This window comes from Neocloeon triangulifer, unplaced genomic scaffold, assembly GCF_031216515.1.
Source record: "Neocloeon triangulifer isolate White Clay Creek 2 clone unplaced genomic scaffold, ASM3121651v1 ptg000014l, whole genome shotgun sequence".
NCBI lineage: Eukaryota > Metazoa > Arthropoda > Insecta > Ephemeroptera > Baetidae > Neocloeon > Neocloeon triangulifer.
In genome coordinates this window covers 21,238,039-21,260,307 of record NW_026775556.1, presented here as the reverse complement: position 1 = coordinate 21,260,307, position 22,269 = coordinate 21,238,039, and the positions used below count along the sequence as shown (strand labels likewise).

General features: G+C 36.0%; 1 protein-coding gene across 2 annotated transcripts in view; it reads right to left on the bottom strand.

Moving 5' to 3' along the window:
• LOC132200377 (contactin-2-like) overlaps window positions 1-22,269 on the bottom strand; it is a 78,375-nt gene that overhangs the window by 1,980 nt on the left and 54,126 nt on the right. For both annotated transcript variants that reach the window (XM_059625801.1, XM_059625802.1), the window contains exons 5-7: window positions 8,619-8,765; window positions 3,567-3,860; window positions 1,542-1,717 (exon numbers count right to left, since the gene is read on the bottom strand). In XM_059625801.1, coding sequence (XP_059481784.1) covers window positions 1,542-1,717; window positions 3,567-3,860; window positions 8,619-8,765 — 617 coding nt within the window. The remainder of the gene's footprint in view (window positions 1-1,541; window positions 1,718-3,566; window positions 3,861-8,618; window positions 8,766-22,269) is intronic.

Sequence of the window (22,269 nt, the reverse complement as noted above, 5' to 3'; positions counted from 1 at the left end):
CATGCATGATCGACTTCTTATCATCGATAAAAAAAAATGGCTTTTTGTGTGTCTGCTCCAAATATTTAATTAGTTTTGCAACTTCCAGCATGCATGGAATTCGCCTAAAATTTTAATCACCCGATTTACAATCGAGCAAAATTCCATACACGAAAGCAGCACGAAAGTTTCTATATTTTGGAACTAGCCGCACGCACGCGAAACACTGGAAATGATCATTTCAAACTCGACCGCAAAACCGCGGAACCGTCGACACAGAGAGCGGCCGAAATTCAGTTTTAATCAAATCACAGACCCTCTGCTCTCCGTATTCAAACACAAAAAGTAACCAAAGCGGTCCTGGTGTGCTGACAGCGAGATTTGTGTGTTTTCATTTTCAGCCTTGTTTGCAAATCAAGTTGCGGCCGCGGCGGGTCGTGCTGAATTGCCATTGATTTATCTCTTCCCACTTGCAGACACACGCGATTAAAACAATCAGCGCGTTCCATTGTTGTGCGCCACTGTGTACATCCAGCAATTAGAGAGTGGCGTGCACGCTTATTATTTGATTACAATGCCTCTTCAATCTGCATGCATCTGAAGCAGCTCATTAAATTATATCCAGCGCAGCAGCCGGATTTGCACGCCGGACCGAGTGATTGAGTTCATTAATTAGGCCGCTAATTAACATCAAGGGGCTTCCTGATTTATGAGCGCAATTACGCCGTCGATGCAGCCACACACCGAGAGCGCTCCCGGGAATGAGATTTGCCAGAGAGCAGCTCATTAAAAAATTGCGACATCACGGTTCCCATCTCTGCAGGCAGGGGACACACCCAAGGTAATTGGATTTGCTTTTTAATGGCACTGAGAGTCGTTTAGTGCACGCGGTCATTTTGCGGTCGGCTCAACTGATATTTTGTAATGTGATTTTCTCCAAATGCTAAATTGAGGGAATTATTTTGGGGGGAAAAATTAATTAAAAATTCATGGTAGGCAACCTGCTCAACATCTGAGTCGGCCAAGTTGCCTACCATTGAATTGTATTAATTATTTATTAAGTTTCTTATAAGTTAGTCAAACTAATAGAATTTCTTTATATTAATTTTTGTTTATAAGCTTTAAAATGACTCATAATTTTTCTGAGGCCAAATAACATTCTATCTTTCATTAAGAAAAAAAAATGTAAAAATATAAAAACAGAGTTGAAAATTAACGAAGGTCCCAGAAAAATGTCAATGTGGTACATTCATGAATCTTATCTTTGGGTGGCCCTAGTATCACTGCACATAATGCAGTTTGGGTGCTCCGATACGCTGTCTCTCTTTAGCGATTATTGCATGTACACTTGTGTGTGCGAGCAAGGATTCCATTAAGGGTGTTGCACGACAAACACAACCTGGCCCGCAGATAATATCGGATTATCTCGACCCGTGCTATTGTCATGTGCAGCTAATTTAGAGCCAGGACAATGGTGCGACGCGCCCGTCTGTTTGCAGCGAGATTATTAATTAATTTGCGAAGCTGCGAGTGGAAGGACAATGTTATAACAAGGAGCTCACCGTGACGTTCTGGGCGATGTAGCCGCCGCCTTCCTGGCCAGGTCGCAGGGCCACGGTCGGGGTTAACCAGAAAGCGTGCGTGGCCTCAGGGTTGGCGCAGAACTCGACCGAAAGTGACAACTGGCTTCCGCCCACGGCTGTCAGGTTCCTCCTAATTGGATACACCACTGGCTGACCTGGAACAAAAGACAAAAGACATATTTTATATTTTATATTTTATCTAATTAAAAATAAAAAAAGGAATTAATTTAAAATTGCTGATACTTATGCTAATATAATTTTTATCTTATTTCATCTGTATTCTTTTTTCTTAAATCTAATGATAGTATTTCACTATCATGTCTCATTTTCTATGCTGTTTTTTTATAAATATCTCTTCAGTACAAGAGACTTCAGAATTCAAAATGAATTAAAAGTTACATTTTTATTTTATCTTTGCAAGTTAACTTTTCATTTTACATATTTGGAGTTTTTTTTTTCTTTTCGAATGGAAGCTATAGGGGCAGCAAATTTGCATAATTATGATTCCGCATCACAGAGAGTTTGATTTTCATCAACGCGGCACCTGATAAAGCGCAAACGGGCACACAGCACACGTCCCCGCATAAAGCAATCTGCTAATTATTATTTTAAAACTCGGCGCGAGAGTACAAAACAATCGCCCGCATATATTCGGAAACGCACTCACGCAATTACAGTATCGCCGGCGGCTGATAAAAGAGCGAACTGACACAAAATGAAGGGTGCACACAATGGACGTTCCAAACACAACAATGCCGTCTATTTACAGTGGTGTAGAAATTCAGATAGAGGGTAAATATTATTATTATTGTTATTGCGAAAGCGCTCGCGGTCGGCGATAAAAATATAGCGTGGTGGGAATCGCCACCATCGTCGACAAACGTTATCTGCACAGTGAACAGGACAGGGGCCCTTCGCATTAGAATAATTAGACACATGTGGGTCATCGGACGTGGCCGATGCGACACTTTTGTTCGGCCTGCGTGTTTGCTGGAAATTCAATAACCAGCACCCCCGTTTTTTCCTCGCATCAATTACTGCCACCGTTTTAAACCACCCTATCTTGATTAACCCTAAATCATGTAATTACATTTCCTCCGGCGTTGTCTCGCGGCTGCGCCTAAATCGGCCCCACCAGTCCGACTGTCAGCCCAGGTGATTGATTGCCCCTCATAGCAAATATCGCCCGAAATGATCAATCCTGCCTGCACACGGCCCCTCTCGCACTCTCCACCTTGTATGGTATGTATTTCCAATGGGCTTTTTTCAACGAGGGATGAGCCGGAATGCGGGGAATCGACGACCAGTTTTTTTCGCTCTTGTCGGCAGGTCTGATCTCTCGAGCGGGACAGATTTTTTTTTTGTCTCCGACGATATTATTGGATTTTTCGATGGGCACATAACTCACGGCAGTTTCATTCGAATTTTTTTTACATACCAGGGTAATAATAATAATAATAATGTGTCCCAAACTGAATAAAATAAGCATCAAAATCGATCTGGAGTCGAGTAAAGAGCAATTTCAAATCTACAACTGTGATACATGAAAGCGTGGAGAGCCAGAGGACATACTCAAAGCGACATGAATTTTATTTTGACATGATAATGGTTTCTAATTTTTATTCCAACAAGCAAAACAGTTTCAAGCGGGTTTGAAAACTAATATAACACTTAAAATAGGTAAAACTGAATTGCATCATCTTAAAAAATCATTCTCATTGAGATAAAAAATTGTATTCATTATTTCCAATTTTTTTTTTTTTTTTTTTTTTTTTTTTATATCAAAAGAGTTAATTACATTGATTTTTTACTAAATTTTGGCACTATGGGTTAAAAAAGTTTAAAAAATTCTGTGGATATTTTGATAAAAATTTTAGCTCTAACACACAAAAAACTTTTTTTAATCTTTTTTATTTAATGAACAATCAAATTCCCTCACATTTATTAAAACCAGGGAGAAATTCCTGTTTCTTTTCAATTAAACAATTACAAATGTTCACTCACCTGTGACAACGAGTTCAATGTCTGGGGGCGGAGTGAGCATAGCTTTCCGCTCAGCCACCAAGGGGTCTGGTTTGGCAGGGGCGACGCATCTGTAGGCGCCCGCCTCTTGATAAAGAACGCTGTCCAGCCGCAGCTGGGGTCCGGTTCCGACAGCCTCCAGTCTGTTGCCACTCAATCGACCCCAGCAGTTGGGCCCAGTTGTGCTGACCCCGCTGTCGCCACAATCCAAGGTGACCCCGCCGCCGAGGGCTACTTCCACCTGTCGTGGCGGCTGCTTGGTGAAAACTTCCTCGTCTAAAAAGAAATTAGAAAAATTTGAATAATTATTATTACCAACATTATTATGAGAAGTTTCTTGGAGAAGAAAATCAGAAACTGCAGGTTAAAAAAATTTTATTTGTTTTCCAAGCAGTGGTTTTCTTGTTAGTTTTTAAATCCACGTTGAATTTCTTTTTAAAAAAAATTACTTCTTTTCGGCAAATAATGAATTACCCTGGTGGGGCTTATTTTATGATGATTAATCATTGTTATTTTTTTTAATGTTGTTTATTTAAATGCTGAAAGAAAAAAATATGATTGAATTATACTTATTTTTAGATATTCACCGAAAATACTTTTTTGGACAAAATGAAAAAAAAAATACGATGCTCTCAATAATTATTTGATCAATACTAAATTTCCAAAAAGTTGGAACTCTGACGTAAGAGGAAACGACTGTTGATTTGCGACCAAGTTTATTATTCGCCGCTCCGCCGAGAGCTCAACTCGAATGTTTTTGACTGAATTATGATAAAAAGTTTAAATCAAAAATAAAATGGAGCGCGGAATTGGAAGGGAGGATTGTGTGTTTGAATACACAAGCAGCAGCGATGGAAAAGTTTTCGCCGCTCGCAACTTTCTTTCGCGCGAAAGGGGTTTATTCATTCCTGCCGCTTTTTATCCCACTCGACGCGGCACTGAGTGCAAAAATGTCGTAATTATTATTCATGGAGGAGCGTCTTTTTATTAGGATGTTAAAAGAGTTGAGCAAACAAGCAAGAGACCTGGAAGGATATTTCTGTTGCATCTCTCGCGAAATATCGCCGTCGGCTTTGCACTGCAAGATGAAAAGTAAACACTGCGAACAAAAGAAAGAGCAATTTCGAAAAAAAGAGAGAAGCTGCACGTGCAAAATGCGATTTGCTTCGTTTTTATTCAAGCTCTAATTCCTGAAAGTTGTGATTGCGATGCAACCAGCGCTGCACGCGCCACTAACTGGTTGCAAAACTCCACCGTTTTTTCCACCGGTAAAATATAAATATCTCCGTTTTCAGAAGCAAACAATGCGAGCGGACTGATTACAAGCTCTGTAATTTTCCTCCGACGCAAATACAACAATAATAAAACAAAAACATAAACCCGCAGTTGTTCTACTCGAACTTCAAACAGGGAAAATTCACCTTCAGTGAGGCGTTATGAATTATTTTCTCATAAAGACGGGCGGCAAAATTGCTCCGTCTCGTTTTAATTACGTACAGCGAAACACATGCAAAACAGGCAGGCCATAAATTAGCCTCGCTGCCGGCGTGTGCTCGCACGTTTGTTCGGCACAGCAATAATAATTATTGTTATTGCCCGAAAGCGGTGCTGCAGTTGATGTATGGAGCGGAATCATGCGAAAGAAAATCACGAGTTGGCTGCTGCTCTTATCGAAAGAGCAGGCCAAGTTTATGTATGCATGGGCATTATATTACAACGGCTCACTGCATGCAAGAGGGTATTATGCTGCGCTCGTATATTACGAGCAGGTCTCTGCTCTGCTCGCGCATATACGTGACGGCGTTGAAGATTCCTCATAAATTCATGTCTCGACGAAAGTCTTGATCTTCAAGTCTGCCGGTGAAATATACATATATTGCGCCTTAATCTGGCTGCAGAAACATTAATCATTTTAATCTGAATTAAAAAGCAGCATAATTTTTAGGATAACGCTGAGTAAAATTTATCTTCTTCAAATTCTTTTGGAACAGCTAATTTACTTTCTTTTTGCTGAAAATTGCTTTTTTATTTTCAAAAGCTATGAGAATCTGGTAAATTAAAAAGTAGACGTTTTCAGTAATTTCTTTTTCATATTCAAGCTTTTTAAATTTTCTTTGCCTGATGGAAGGGAAGTGTCAAATCATTCAAAATCATTAACAATAATAAAAATTTACTTTTAATTTGAGAAAGGCACTATAATAATATCAGTTTTGTATTTTAACAGACAGAGTTTATTTTAGTAGTTACTGAAAATCGAAGAAAAACTTCTTTTTGCTTCTGTAAAGCTTAAAATTTAAATTTAAGCGTTATAGAAGCAAGAAGAAGTTTGTCTGATGTTTTTCAGTAACTAATCTAACTGGACTAAATTGTTATTGATCATACGCTGGCTATGAACGTTTTTGGTTTCTTTAATCTTCGTGAATTTTCAGTAACAAACAAACAAAATACGCTTAATTTTAAATTAAAAATTAAATTTATTATGAATTTTGGATGAATAAAATACCTTATGCAGCATCATTTACTCTGTTAAAAATATATATTTTTTTTTCCAAAACAGGTCTGTTTTGAATTATTTATGCCATCATATTACTTTTTATTTTCAAAATGTAAGTGCAAATTCCAATTATGAAAAAAGTCCATAATTATATGCGTCAAAGTCTCAAAAATTGTTTTGTTTTGTGTGTGTGAAAAATTACAAGAAAAGTTTCTAGTCTCGCATATTTTGCATCAGAACAAATCAATAGGCAAAGATCCATTGCATTAATAAGTTTTGAAGGTACTTAAAAATTCAATTAATATTATTTCATTTTGCCAGTGTAATTAAAATTAATAGCACACAAATTACTTTAATTTCAACCCTAAGGTCAACATCATTAAAAAGGAACAGCCTTCCACTATTCGTTTGCAGTGCAAATAATGAAATCCGTATATATGTATAACGAGGAGTCCGTGGCAATTTACATGATCACGCAACGAACGCGGCACCCTGTCGAGCAGACACGGTGTGTAATTTGCGTCATGATAGCATTCTGGTGGGTGGGTGGGCTCGTGTAATGAAGATACAGCAATCAATGTCAGCAGCACCCCGGCCCGATCAGTGTCAATTAGTGTCGCTCAAGAGAGCTAACAGGTAGAACACGCGGAGAACTAATGGCGCCAATTTGCCGCACTTGATTCAAATCGAATATGCTGCGTCTCTGCGGCAAAAGGCCGCAGCGAAAGGGGCACATTATGCATGCGAAATGGGGCGTTGCTCCGAATAGGGGATTAATTACGCGCTCCTTCACGACGGCGAAATGCTGTTCCGCGCGACACGACACGCGACCTCTCTCAAATTCGTGTAATGCCTCGAGTGAACACGCACGGCCTGATTGAAATTGAAACTGAAGATAGAACACTGCATGACAAGAGGAGGAATTCGCAATAAAGGGATTAGACGAATTATGCCAAGTCAACTATGATATGGAACTAATAATAAGATCAAAACGAATCGTGCCTCAGGCAATGAATATGTCAGTTGGGAAATAATTTGTATAAGCTACGAATTTATTTGGGATTTAGTCGAGAAATTAAATACCTCAAAATATTGTAAGCTACTTTTTAATGGAAATTTGTGCGAAAATAGTGGCCATTGAGAACAGAATCAACGAAACATAAACTTCAAGTAATTAATTCTATTGACTAAATAGTTACAAAAATTACCATTTTTGCGTCTAAAACAATTTAAAATCTCATTGGAACTCAACTATTAAGTCAGCATATTATTTTAATTGGCTTTAACTGCAATTTATCCCAATTAATTAATTTAATCGAATTTATGTTGTTTTCAGGTTTTTTGTCACACAAAAACTCCCCATTTTCAGTAAAGTACAACAATGCTGGCAAAGCAGGGGATGTTCTTGAAAGTAGCAATTGAATTTGGAAATTAGTTTATACAAAATGTAGCAAATATTAATAAGACCATTCTAAAATTTTTATGATTTAATATATAATATTGCACTACGATCTGAGAAAATTCAGTAATCATTTTGGAATTTTGCAGCAAAATAGTTCATAAAAACATCAAAAGATCGTAATTTTGGAGGAAAAATTGTATAAATTTAAAGCTTTTTTAAAAAGTGGAAACTATTCTTGTAAAATGGTAAGATACAATGGACAATTTAAAAAAATGATCTTAACTTTAAGGTTTTTCAGCCTTTTAATATTTCCAATATTTCTTTTTTAGTAAATATCATAAATTTTATCTAATGAGATAAAACTTGATTTGAGAGAAAGAAGGGATACGATATTAAAATATGTATACTAAAAGACATACATGGGCAGAGCGCAATTTGCGCTCTGCGATCTGCGCTCGCGCTCTGCGCTCATGAGCGCGAGCGCAGAGCGCGATCGCACGATTTTCAAAATCGTGAGCGCGAGCGCAGAGCGCGAGCGCATTGGTCGCTGAGCGCAGCGCTCAATTGCGCTCATTTTGCGCTCAAACCAAAAGTAAAAATTCCCGAATTTGATCAAAAATTGTAATGAAAAACAGTGTTTTTATACCAAAAACTTCAAAACTGATCCCAATTTTGGTGATTTAACTTCAACTTTATCATTTCCAATTGCCGATGTATTTTTTGTTATATTAAAAAATTGTCTTAAAAGTCGCATTTTTCTTCGGATAAAAATATTTTTGAGCGCAACGCGTGAGCGCAAGACTTTTTAAAAATTTGAGCGCGAGCGCAGAGCGCGAGCGCAACATTTTCAAAATCTTGAGCGCGAGCGCAGAGCGCGAGCGCACTGTTGCCAGTGATCGCGAGCGCGAGCGCGAGCGCAAAATTGTTGAGCGCACCCATGTATGCTAAAAGAGATCTTTCTAGGTATTGAAAGAAAAACTTCATTTGAGAGATTTGGGCGTCAAATTAATTTTCGGGGAAGCTTTGGTGCGGACTAAAGTTTACTCTTGTTTGTCTCGGAAGTGGAAAGCGGGTGTCGGGAGCAGCTGCTCTCCAAATCGGTTCACTTGGTTGTTCATTGGACAAGTAAAATACTCACATCTCACGTTGATGAACAAGCCACTTGAAGCGTAAGTGCTCGAGTCGTATTCGGCAGAGCATTTGTACCAGCCGATGTGGTCTCGGCTGATTGAAGAAAAGTTTAGGTAGCCGTCCGGGCTCTGCTGCACGGGCGGATCTCCGTCGTCTGAAACAAGTCGAGCGCAAAACTGATTGATTCAAGTTGGGTGAAAGTGAGAGGAGGAGGAAATCTAATACCTAGACTGGTGAAAATAGTTTTTGGTGCAGTTCTAAAATTAATTTCAGCGGTGGATATTTGTTAATTTTATTTGCGCTGAATCAAAATTTATGCGACAATAATTGTATGAAAAATAATTAAAAATTACATTTTTTATGAAAATTTTATACTAAATTAACTTTTATAGGCAAATTTTTTGAGTATTTTGGGACTTTTAACATAATTTTCTTATAAATACAATTCAAATGAAAATCCTTTTAGAAAAAACTATATAATAAAGTTGAAGCAAATTAATTTTTTAATAAATAAACTATCGAATTTTGATCAAATTCTTTAAAAACTTGAGACCCCATTAATTTTAAATCTTCCTCAATGCAATGTTACTATAATTTCATTTATTTATTTATTTTTGTTGTTGAAAAGAAACTATTTTGAAATTATTATGAGTTTTTACTGGAAAAACGATTCTTTATTATTTCACCTTTCCACTAATAAACAAGAAAAGAGATGATATTCTATAAAATTCAAAATGGACGCGCAGCGTGAATTAATCATAAGTGGTGAGAAAAAAATCAGAGAGAAGTTCCGTTTTTCGCGCACCTCGATTTTTCGCAATCCTCGCCGTGTGCACCGAGGGATTAAAGTAATCCCTTTCTCGCCGCTCGTCGGCCGCTTTATCAACAAGTAGGGCGGGAGTTTTAAATATATTATAAGCCTCACGCGCGCACTTTCGCGCTTTTTTAGGCCGACACGAGCGTGGAAACCGCAAAAAAGCAGCCGCGGCGGCTGTGCACTCGCAGGCCCAATTTCACACCTCAACACCATGTTCAGCTATTAATAATGGACGCGCTACACACAAACTTGCCTCTCAACTTTTTGCACAGCCGCACTAGAGTGGCAAGAGTGACGGAAAAGCAGCACCGTTTTCCATTTACTCGCTCTGTGCTGTGACAAATTATTGTTGCCGCTGAAAGAGCGTTTAAGCTCTGCGTGCCATTAAATTGGCCGTGCAAAATAAATTTCTGCAGAACGAGGATTTTCACTGAAGAAAAGCATGACATGCTGTTTCCTTGAAAACGTTTTCTTGCGCATTAATTTGAATAAATCTTACTTTCAGGAAAATTGGCTGAGGTATGAAATTAATTTAAAAGCAGCATTATAAGACTGGTGAAAGATATCTTTTTTTCCAAGAAAAGGGAAACTTTTTAATATCAAATTTTAACAACAATAATGAAAAATCTAAAATTAAGTCATTTTCAAGCTAAGAAGTAATTTAAAGTGTATTTTCATTTAAACAGTTCCTTGGATTTTTTTAATTTAAATATTTCAATATTCGATTGAAGAAATAAGCGGTACAAGATTACTACAGAAAATGCAGGGGAATTACAAAAAATTATTAATAATTAGTGTTAATTAAGTCCAAACAAAATAATTAATTTTGTTATATACATATTGAATTTAGAACATGGAAAGCAACAAATACATAAAATTTAAATCTTAAAAAATAATCAATATGTACGTTTTGGTAAAAGATACATGAGATAGTTAATCAACATAATTATTATCCTAAGTTGCTGATAATTTTATTTCTGAATTTTGGGGCAAGTATAGAAAATTGAATAGAATGTTTTCACCTTTACCATTTTTTGTTAACTTGTATCTAATCAAATAGAATAAAATATTATTTGTCGTAGTTTTCAATTTTATCCAAATTAAAATCATCTTTTTCTCCCTCCTGAGAATATATTAAATCCGTGGAGCAATCTCACGAAAATCCTTGCCGACTCTTATATATTCATGAAGGTGCCGGGCGCTGTCACAGCACTTTAAACTCAAATCCCTCTCATCTCTTCCCATTGTTTTGTGGGGCCAAAAATTATTATTTTCCGCCGAGGTGGCGCTAATTTAAGGCGACTCGCCCGCCCGCATGCACCTGTTGACAGCGCGCTTTGCGAAACACAAAGGCGCGGCGGCAATTAATGAGCTCTGTTCTGCTCGCGGTTTTGCACTGCGAGCTACTTAATATTTTCTGCCACTTCGAGTTGGAGGAGAGGCAAACTTTGTATTTGTTCATCTGACTGAGAGCGAGCGAGCGAGCACCCTCGGCGAGAGAGAACTTTTATTGCAGGATTTGCGAAAAGAACAATGCTGGCGGATTAGGGTGGCGCAAAAGAAGATAAGGCGGCGAACGCGGATATGAATGGAAAAGAAGGAAAGAAGAATTCGCTGCGCCAAGAGCAATTTGTGATTAGGTCTTAACTGCGAGATGGAGGCGCTTATCGGCTAGACCCATCGAATTTCTACTTTTTACTTCAAGTTTCTTTTTCTTGGGGACAATTTGAATAACAATTAAACATACTGTCAATTGATCAATTAAGTTGTACAAGCCAAAGTTATTTCGGTTGGATTTCTTTAAAAGATGAAGGTTGAGTTTTAATAAATTTAATCTGATCCCTTTTGAGAAGAAAAGCTTTTGGAAATAAAATTGTCTAAATTGTCCACGTAAAAATATGCTTTATTGTAATTTTAAATTTCTATTATTTTTCGGCCACTTGGTTTGTCTTGAAATAGAGAAATTTAGCTCTTATTTTTCTTCCAAAATTTTTCCTCCATTTCATTTTGAATCAGAAAAGGTCAAAAAATTTAACTTGAAAAAATAACATTATATTGCAAATATATTTATTTACTGGGCTGATTTATGTAATCAAATTTATTTCATAATATTTTTAAATCAAATGCATCGATCTATGGAGAATTGAGCACATTTTGCGTCATTTTTTCATTTCAAATGTTGAGAATGTGCAAGAAGAATTTCTATAGATTTTCTTTCAATTTCACATTTTATCTTTAAATTAAATTAAAATAAAATTTCACACCCAATTCACCAAAGGATTTTGAACTCATCAAAGTAATAAAATTTTAATGCCCAAGCGAAGGTTTACATTTATAATAAAATTAAATAACGTTTAAATCTTTTTCAGAGAAATTGAAAACAGTTGAAACAAATAATCTCAAAACGAAAAAATAACAAGAATGATCAATAATTAATTTAACTTGCTAATAATTATTTTTTAATTAATAATATAATAAAATGAAAGAAACGTAAAATATAAATATATAATATTTTATATCAATAAATTTATTTAATTTTTAACTAAGTCATTACTATGCTACGTTCCATAATTTTTCCAACTGAAACTTCCGGCATGTATCAAAAGGATCATAGTAACACAAAACAAGTCACACTAACAATAAGAACTAGAATTTTGATTTAATAACGTGATTCAATAAAAGATTCAGCTCAAAGTTTGCTATGGACCAAAATATTTGTTTTAAAGATTTGAATGTCTGGAAGTGTGAGCCATTTACACACGACGTGCATTACGTTTTCTTTTTGATAGAAGTGCAATTTTTTTAAGAAATAAAAGCACTAATGGCGAAAGAGGAAGGCTGAAAGCTTCGACTCGCGGAGAAAGGGGATTTGGACGCGAGTAAAAAAGTACGTATAGTTGAGCCGAGCGTGTTGGTGCCGCCGGGCAGAACTGCTCAGTCATGAAAAGGATCAGGGGATCGTTTTGATGTGCCCCGCCGGCCGTGCCGCCGAGCATTGACGGACAATGGATTTATCCCGGGAAAAAACGGCGAACCGCTTGTTATCTCTCGTCAATGGGACTCTCGCGAGTATTGATTGATGGCTGCACCGGAGAAGAAAAGAAACCGGAGAAAGATTCTTGCGCAAAACGAGTGCGATAAAAATCCAACTTGAATTTGATTGGACGGTTGCAGTGAAGGATCGAACCTAATAGACCCCGCGTCTCTCTTTCTTTCTTCTTTTCCTCCTCAGGCTCAATTAGCCTTACTCTCAAGAGAGAGGAGGAACTTTTCTTTCCAGGCAAATTGCACTGCAGAAATTCGATCCACGTTTTTTTTTTTTTTGCGCCCATCATTACTCATGAGTGAAATCCAGTCGCGAAAAATCACCTGTCAGCTTTGTCATGAAATTTATACATGGGGTGAGTTTTGACACGTGCCTGTCAATGGCAACCAACCCCGCCAAAATCGGATCAAAGAGAGAACGGCAACAAAGTAGTGCATTCATTCTGTACTCGGAATTCGAGAGGAAACAAAATATCAACGATAATAAAAAGAACCACAAACGAGCCATTGAAAAGTTGTGCTTTGAAGCCAGACGACATAAAAGCTCTTCGATTTATTACAATTACTTAAAAGGTGTGGCGACCTTTGACGGATTTGTGTTTACCAGAATTATTAATGACCGTTTCAGAGAGTTTTAGTTTTTGCCAATTATATTTTATAAGCACAATCTTTGAACCATACATTTAATTAATTATATTACATTTGTCAATTAAATAATTTATTATCTAGAAATTCTAGAATTGAGCTTTTATTTGACAATATATTCCAATTTTACCATATAAAATATTATGAGAAAAATTTAAAAATTCATTATTGACAAAGAAAATAAATTTTGCGAGCTGAAATGTCTTTTGTATCTTTAAAACTTCTAATTAATCAAATTTCGGAATTTCCATGGTCTTTTTTTAAAGGTTTTGTATGTAATTAATAATAAAATTTTTAGCTTTTATCCAACCCATAGTTGAAATTATGAATTTCAATTAACGTGCGATTTTATTAATTGATGGATCTAATTTTCAGGTTTTCCCCTGAAATTCGTGTTTTTAGACGGAACAAATGTTTTTAATTGAAATGACGACCAGTCAGTATTCTGTAATAAACCAACGTTGACAGTGCGGCTTGGTGCACACGTATTGTATTATTTTAAGCTTTTCTCGCGCTTGCAATGTCGCTTTTTCTCTCTCGCGCGCCTCTAATTGTAAAACTGCAGAGTCGTTTTCCGCCCTAGTTGGCGCTTTCAGATTGGAATCGCTTTGGACGGATGAGATGCATCCAAATGAGCCCTGCTGCTGTATTGCACCGGTCGACATTGTGTGCACACGCCGTCCGAGTGGAAATCCACATATAGAAATAAAAGACCGGCCGTAAAAGCATATCCACCATTATTGCAGTAATGGCAAAAAACGTACTAATGGAAAAACGTGCACAGCTGATCGCGCGGCCATAAAACCGGCTGATAAATGCCTTGTTTGCCATGAAAATGTTATGTTTATGGAGCTGTCAAGTCGCGATATTTCATGCTGGCTGATCATTAGGTGCAACGTTAACCTACAATTTTACGATGTGAAATAAGTCTTACTAAAAAAGTTACTGTTCAAATTTAATTTTTTTCATTTTTTATATAATATAGCTCAATTTATTTGTAATATTAAAAAAAAAACTATCTAAGCAATTAATTTTGTCTCGGTCTTTTAATTTTATTTCTAATTTTGGGGGGTTTAGAAGCTGTGTTTAATAATTAATTCATGCACCTATAATAATTTAAAGTAGATCCAGAAAATCCTTTATTTTAACTTTGATCCTGCCAAACATAATTTGGTGTTCCTCATTCTTTTAACTGATTGGGCCCAGTCTATTGTTTTCTTCCTTGAACATTTGCATTAGAAAACACCAAAGATGAAATATTTACGTAATTAATAAAACTAATAATTAACAGCAAAATAAAAACGAAAAAATGCTATAAAATTTTTATAAATGAAGAAATTCGTTAACTTCAAGATTATAAATTTAATATATATAATTACTTATGTTTATTAATTTGATTGAGAAAATGTTTTTTTTTTTCCATTTCTTTTTGTGCTTTTTGATTATAAAAAAAAAAATCAATATCCTTCCAAACAAAATTGAATTATCATTCACATAAGTGGAAAAAATATGCCCTTCAATAAAACGCGTTCTTGGAAATTGATAAAAAAACCTTTAAGTCTGAATATTAGTTTTTTTTACCTATTAATTATGCATTACTGTATTCAATTCATCCCCCTCGCCTGACAAAAAAAGACAAATGAACAATATGGAAGATGAGCGCACGTTGTGTTGTTTTTCAGTTGGCAGCGGTCCAAACAGGTTCAACAGTTTCGCATTTGCATCTTTCATTAGACCTGACGCAAACACAGCAACCCATCGGACTGTGAAATCAATTTAACATTCATTGCAGCCGTGAGTGATGGCTGCTCTTTATTGCCGCTCGTGCAAAAACAGCAGCAATAAAGTTGTACCGCGGCTTCCGGAGAAACAACGTTCCCGTCTTATTCTTTATCTTCCCGCACAAAAGGAAATAAACAAACGAAAGATAAAAAAAAAATAAGACTCATCCGATATATTTTATCTGGCGTTGGACGCGAGACGTTGGTCTGGCAGATGGAGATCGTTTCCTCGTGTGGGAAGAACATTCAGTTTTATACTTATTTCGCCGACTTGCTTCTTTATGGTTAATAAGCTGAGTGCTCTTCTGCGCGCCTAATTCTTGAATTATGCTAATGGCGCGCATTTCCCTGCGAACTCAGTGCGAGCCAACGAACTCTGGAATGCTCGAGGCAGAAAATCGGGTTAGGCTTTGCTGCAGCTTTTGATGATTACTCGAGCGAGCAGCTCAAGTTTTGCCCAGCAAAGTTTGAGGTAATTTGGAAACGGGGTAGTTTTTAGGAGAGATGATGATTTTTACTGCGGAAACTCTGGGAGTTTAAATACCTAAAGTTTGGTTGGATCTAATTCAACTTAATTCATTTTGATAGTCCTATGTCTCCGTGCACAAGAAGGGTTTGTATAATGATTTATCAAACACATTTTGAATTACCATTTGATTCTTTGGAGAAAACTATTTAAATTTCAAAATTATGCCTTCATACCATTTTGGTTGTATTGAAGGCAATCAAAAAGCCTAAATAAGATTTATTCAAAACATGTGCATAAAACAGAAAAATATAACATTTGCATGTGAAGAATCCGTATTAAAAAGTTGAAGTTGTTTTTTAATCTTCTTTTTCTAATTTAAAGAGAGCTGTGTAATTTGCACATGAAAATGATACTTTTCCAATGATGGGCAGATTTAAAAAAGCAAATAAAAGAATAAATTTTGGGCTGCAAATAGACCCACCCCCTCACAATATAAAAAAGTTTTGACTTGAAAATTGGAATAATAAATTTATCGATTGTAAATTTTTTTGTTCTAGTATAATTCATGTGAAGTAATTGTAAAATGATCAAATTTTGTAAATTTAGCCCCCTTTAGTTCCAGTTTGAGCCTCAAACCTTTGCATTTATCTAAATCCTGATGAGATGTTTAGGTAACACAAGCGTATTAAAGCATCACTTTCCTTCTGCAGGGTTCTCTGTTTAATTTTGGTCGGTTCTTTGTTTGCAAATAATCTGCCGGTTTAACACTCGAGCAAAGCAGCAAGTGCCCGCGGCAAGTTGCCTTGCGTCGGTTGTTTTGTTGATGCAAAACCGCACAAATTCGAGGCCTCGTCGCTTATATTATTAGTAAATCTTCTCGCACTCTCCGGCTTTAAGTTGCACGACCCCCAGGAGGTCACGCTAAACTTTTAATAGCCAAGTTTACACGCGTTTTCATCACGCGCCATTTCCGCGAATCAGCGCCTAATAAATTATTCCGCAGTCGATATTTCTACGCAGCGGTTGTAAAATAAATTGGCTGCAATTTATGGCCGAAAATAATAATTCAGCCGGCTGGAAATTTATTTCGCCTGCCATAAAAAGGCCTGGCCTTTGTGCGCGAATAATAAAAGCACAGAGCGGGCGAAAGTCGCGCGCACCTCAAAAGAAAGTAATTTATTGTGTATTTTTGTCTTGCCGCTGGCGCCTTTCCAATTTTCCCTGCCCTTTGGCGCCCCTTTGCGAGGCAGGTCGCAAAAATAATCCGCACACATACAACGCCAAAGACCCATCCGACGCAAAAATCTCCCATTTATCTACGAGCACAGTGAATTGTTTTCTACCAATTTTTAGCCTCAAACGTTCATCATAAGTAAATAGAATTTGCTGATTCATAAAATTTTTCATGCTAAATCTCACACATGCAGTGGATCTAACCGCAATTTTTGATAAACTGAAGAGAAAGTACCTGATCATCAATGAATTTCCGAAAGGTACGAAGAAACTGAAAAACTTCAGATAAGAAAATTTCTAAATAGTGGATTCCTATGAATTCTTTTTATAAAATGATGTTTTCTTTTAAGCTAATTTTAGATTTCGGTTGAAAATGTCCAGGCAAAGTGTCTCAAAGTCTCTTTTCAAACCTTTTGAAGTAGAGAACAAAAATTATATGTTGCAGTGTTATTTCCTGTAGATTTATTTGTTGAAAGTTTGTGAAAGTTTAAAAATATGTTGTGAATTTGCAAAAAATCAATGTTTTCATTGATTTATTCGTGAGGATATTATTTTCCACGTTTCCTCTCTTTGCGAGAAATAAACGTGCAAAAAATCAGCCCATTTAATTGAATTTACCCACTTCAAAGAACGGTCCATGGCAATATTGCGCCCGTTCGCCAATATAATCCGAGCTCAAATATTTGGTCCATCGCCTTTTCGCATCGACGGATTTAATATTAAAAGTTGGCGGCAGGTATATATTTTTATTGACTTCCTCCGCGAGCTCGCTGGGCTGGTTATTGCCGTGCTGAGCCCGAACATATCACATTACAAAGCATCTTTCAGCTCGCAGGTTGTTACGCGCAAAAAATTGCCGGAGACGCTTCTTTTATTGCGCCAATGCGTTATTGTTTATGGAGGAAAAACCAATAGGCGCGTTTGTTGTTTTTGCTTTTTCTGCTTCGCACAACATGGAATTTGATATTTTACTGCAGCAGGACACTGGCATACATATATAAATTTTTACAGCCGCGTCTGACCCTTTTCTTCCCATTTGTTTCGTCCTGCTGCAATTTTCGGACGCGCTCAATGTGCTTTGTCGTCTGGAATGAATTGCGAATTTATGGGCCAGTTTTTATTGTGGCTGCTGGCAATCTGCAACTTAGACGAAAGGTTTTCATAATAAAATAGGCTATCAGATGTCATGAGAAGATCGAAAATGGAAATAAAAGATAAAAGTGTTCTTATTAACACAGCATTTTTCTTTTTAATTTAAAAAAGTTTACGATGCCACATGTATATTTTGCTAAAATCAGCAAAAATAATAATACAAAATATGCTGTAGGATAAAAATTAATCTTACAATTAAATATATTTCATAATTTATTTACATAAATAAAAATGATTTATAACAATTTTTAAATATATGGTAAATACTTTAATTTAATTTTTTAATTATGTTTTCAGCTTTTGCGCACTTAATAATTTTCTGTTTAAATGAAACAAAAATTATTTAAATTTTCATATTTATGAAAAGATACAAAGTACATACAGCAGCTTATAGCTCAAATATATATTTTAAATTAAACAATACTTCATACATGGCCTTTTACCATTCTTCGTGTTTAATGATTAAGTAGGATATTTATAATGCAGATTCGATTAAATTGTGTTTGATGATATTGTCAAGTTGTAGTAAATTATTAATATAAAAGTTGTGAAATTAATGTAGCTTAAGCTTTTAATGTATTGAATTGAAGAATATCATCAATGAAAAAAAAAAAATAAATAATTTAAATTAAAATGATCCATCTCAGGGATTGGATTAAAAGTTTTAACTATCCAATGACAAATAATGGATTTTCGGTGCATAAAGTAAAAAGAATTTTGGATCCTCTTACTTTTTTTTTTCAAGTATTGTCCATTCTTTCTTGGCAAAACAAACCACAAAGCTCAGTTATTGATTTCCCGAGACACAAACAAAAAGCGGACCTTTCGCATATATTCGGTCAAGGGTCTTACTCGGGGCCGCAGGAGGACAAAAAATGTTGTTGCGAAAGAACGGATATCAAAGGGAATTGCCTCCGTCGGCGCAAAAATAAAAATATCTGCATGCTTGTCTGCCCAAGAGGAACGATTTTATAATATGGGACCTCTTCTCTTGTTCCGAGCAAAATGTGGAAATGGAAGTTCAAAGGATATTTAATAAAAAATATTATCCCATTAAAATTTTTAAAAATTTACATTCTTTTTTATGTTTAATGTTGGAATTTTATAAAAAAAACTTCTTTCTCTTTAAAAATAAAAAATTTAATGTAAGTACTTAGCATTATTTGTAACTCGTCTCACTATTTGTAAATTATATGAGAAAAAAATTAGGGAATTTTTATTGATAAATGTCATTTTTTTTAATTCTAATTTGCAATGATCCGTTGTCAACATTTATTTAGAAAAAAAAATGTAAAGAAAACCTCTCAAAGACAATCAAAGTCAATTCAATTATCTTGGCCCATTATAAATCCCGTTTTTGGCCAGCGCTGTTTCTGTAAATTAGTATAAAATCGGCTTACAGTTAGTTAGCTTGCCGGGAAATCGCTAAGCTCGTCTATTTTTACCTACGTCAGCGGTTTAACCCTTTCAAATTAATTAAAAACAAAGCTGAAGCACCGTGCCTAAACGAAACAGGATACATTTTTGCAAAGAGGGCTCCATTCGGCTCTCTCGTTTCGGGCATGCGTCGGGTCGGGGGTGCCTAATCTCCTTTGCAATCTCCTTTCTCTCTCCGTCCATCCGTCGTTAGAGCATCTCCTCAAAATGCGGCGGCTCGTCCGCACGCAGAAATTGCAGAATTCATCGCCAGGGCTCATTAGTCTTTGTGTGGCAAATGGCCAGCTCGGAGACACACACACAAGCCGATTCGGCGAAACTAATAAACCCACGCGCAGAGAGACAAACCCCGAATTAGACATGCCGACATCAAAGCTGACGCAAAAATCACCGGCGGAGAGAAAGCAAAGCGAGCGAGAGCCACTCGAATGTAAATAAGCCCATTGTAAGCCCCCCTGTAATTTATGCAAAGTGCGTGCGCCGCCGACGCATCAAGCGCGCGCGCTCGTAATTAACATGAGATGCGAGCGCCAACCCCTTTTCCTAATTTATGTCTTATCTTAGGCAAACACTTTGCCGCTTTAATTGGTGCCGCATTCGCATTGCCCGTCGCTAATTAAGCGTGGCCGATAAAATATGGGGCATTAAACCGAGCGCCACTTCCTTAGCCGCACAAGTCTTTGTTGAAAAAGTTTCAAGGCTCAGCACCGGCTTTGCGGATAAAAGGATTGATCGATTTTGGTTTTCAAGATGTTTTTAATCTGAATTTATAACCTTCTTACAAAAAGTTTTTTAATCAATAGATCATTGGAAGGAAAATATTAAAAATCATTTAATTTTTTTTGTGTCTATAATTTGTAAAAATTATTTGTTATGTTCTAGAACTGCTCTTTATAGAAAACAACTTTTCAACCAGAAAAAATTTCATTATTCTTCTTCTCTTTGAGCGTTACCACCTTCATTACTCTTCATTATTTTTAAAATCAAGTTCTTTTTTCATAGTAAGTCAATGATTCACGAAATGGCATGATATTTAACCAAGAAAAAAGCAATACAAAATAAAAATATGCTCTGTGTCTTGCAACTAAGATTACCAAATCGTTCAACAAATGATATCATTAAAAACAAGCACTAATTTGGTCCTAAGAAATATATTCCAACTTCTCTTTTGAACACTTGAATTTCTTGAAAATCTAGCAAAGAAAAGGGACAAATTTTTTCTAGGTTTTCTTGAAAATTCAATTATAATTTAGACTGAAAAATTTACACACTATTATAGCAAAAACAAAGAAACAAGCAAAAAGGCTAGTGGTGGTGCCTTTATGACAAAAAATTCAGTGTTTCCCCTTCAAACAATTGTTGTTTTTTTTTTTAATTTTGAAAAATAAACAACAAAAATAATTATTTGACGCTCAAAACGTTTCTGTTTATGCAGTAAAAAAAGGCGAGTAAAAGGAGAGTGCTGCGTTGTGTTTATTGCAAAGCTATTTAATTCGCGTAAATAAGGAGGAACAACAGGACTTTGTTGCTCACGCTCTCGGGCTAATTAAATTTAATTGGAATTTTGCCGGCGTTGTTTCTTCGTGTCCCACGGGGCGCGAAAGCCCATTGTCCTGATCGCATGCAAAAAGAACGCCGCGGTGCATGCGGAGTTGTTTCATTGTGCGTGCTGACATTTCAGAGTATTTTCAGTCAAACAAACGATGGCGAATGCTCCATTATCGCGCCAACAGAGTGCGAGTGAAGTGAGCGAAACAATGACGGCTCGCGTTTCAAAAGCGGCCGCCGGCGAATTTTTCATTCAGCATCGCGCGCGGTTAGTGCAGTTGGCGCGCGTCATCGATCGTCCCGACCGAAACAAATAATATACTTTTTTGCCGCCCGAAAAACCGCGCCGCCGCCGCTGTGTAATTATTGATTCAATCACACGCTCACTGCAATTTTTATTTATCGTTCGACCGAAAACGTTTTTACTTTTTTTTTCAACTGCCACCACCGAGCGTGAAACTTGCGAGTGCTGGAACAAATGCGTCATTCCTCTAAAAATGCTGGTTTCGAATTTTGTGACGCGCCAATCAATCCCGATCAAACCCGTCAACTTTTCCAGAAGCCAGGATTTACAATTTAGAAAAAGAGTTATGTAATAATGATCGATATTTTCATTTTGAAAATTATTTATATTCCTAATGCCAACTATTTTTTTCGCCAAGACAAGTTTCTGTTTTTTTTTTTTTTTTTTTTTTTTTTTTTTTTTTTTTTTTTTTTTTTTTACTTCACAGAAAGAGAACTTAAATAAATTTTTAAATTGACAATACATTAATTTAAAGTTGCTGAGGAATAATTTAAGAAAATTTAAAATACCTAAAATTTAATGCAGAAAAGGTTTAAAATTTTGGAAAGATCTTAGACTATAATTTTACTTCAATTTAACAAGGTTAATATGATTATTATGAATTAGTAGCAAAAGCTCTAATTATGTCTTCTCTCTCATGTTTATATTATTGTATGTTATAAAGATTCATTTTTATGTGTTTTTATGTTGGGAAAAAAAGTTTCTTATTTATACAAGATTTCTTCTTGATTATTTGCGCATTTGCACCATATTTGTTAAGTTTGTAAATCTTCAGCTCTTTTTTTTCAACAGCAATAGACATAAAATAATAAATGACATAATTATTGCTCAAAGATGACTTTTTTTACGAAAAATTGTAGTGTCGGTCTCTATCTATTTCATGAGCAAGAAAAAATAATACAAACTGAACAAAAATTGAATGGTAACATTCGAGGTGGTTGTCATAAAAAAATTGAATCTGGCCGAACCTCATTGCAAAGAAAAAATGATAAAAATAAATGACAGGTCGCCTTTTGGGGTTAGTTGTCCTCAGTTTCACCATTTTTTCTTTGCAACGAGGTTCGCCCGGTTTAAATTTTACATAAACAAAAATTGAAATAATCATTTGATAACATGCAACACAAAAAGCAATATAGTTTTTTTTATAATATTTAGAATACACGTCAGAGAAGTATTGAAAATAATAATATTGAAGAATCGACCTCTTATATTTCTTTACTATTGTTA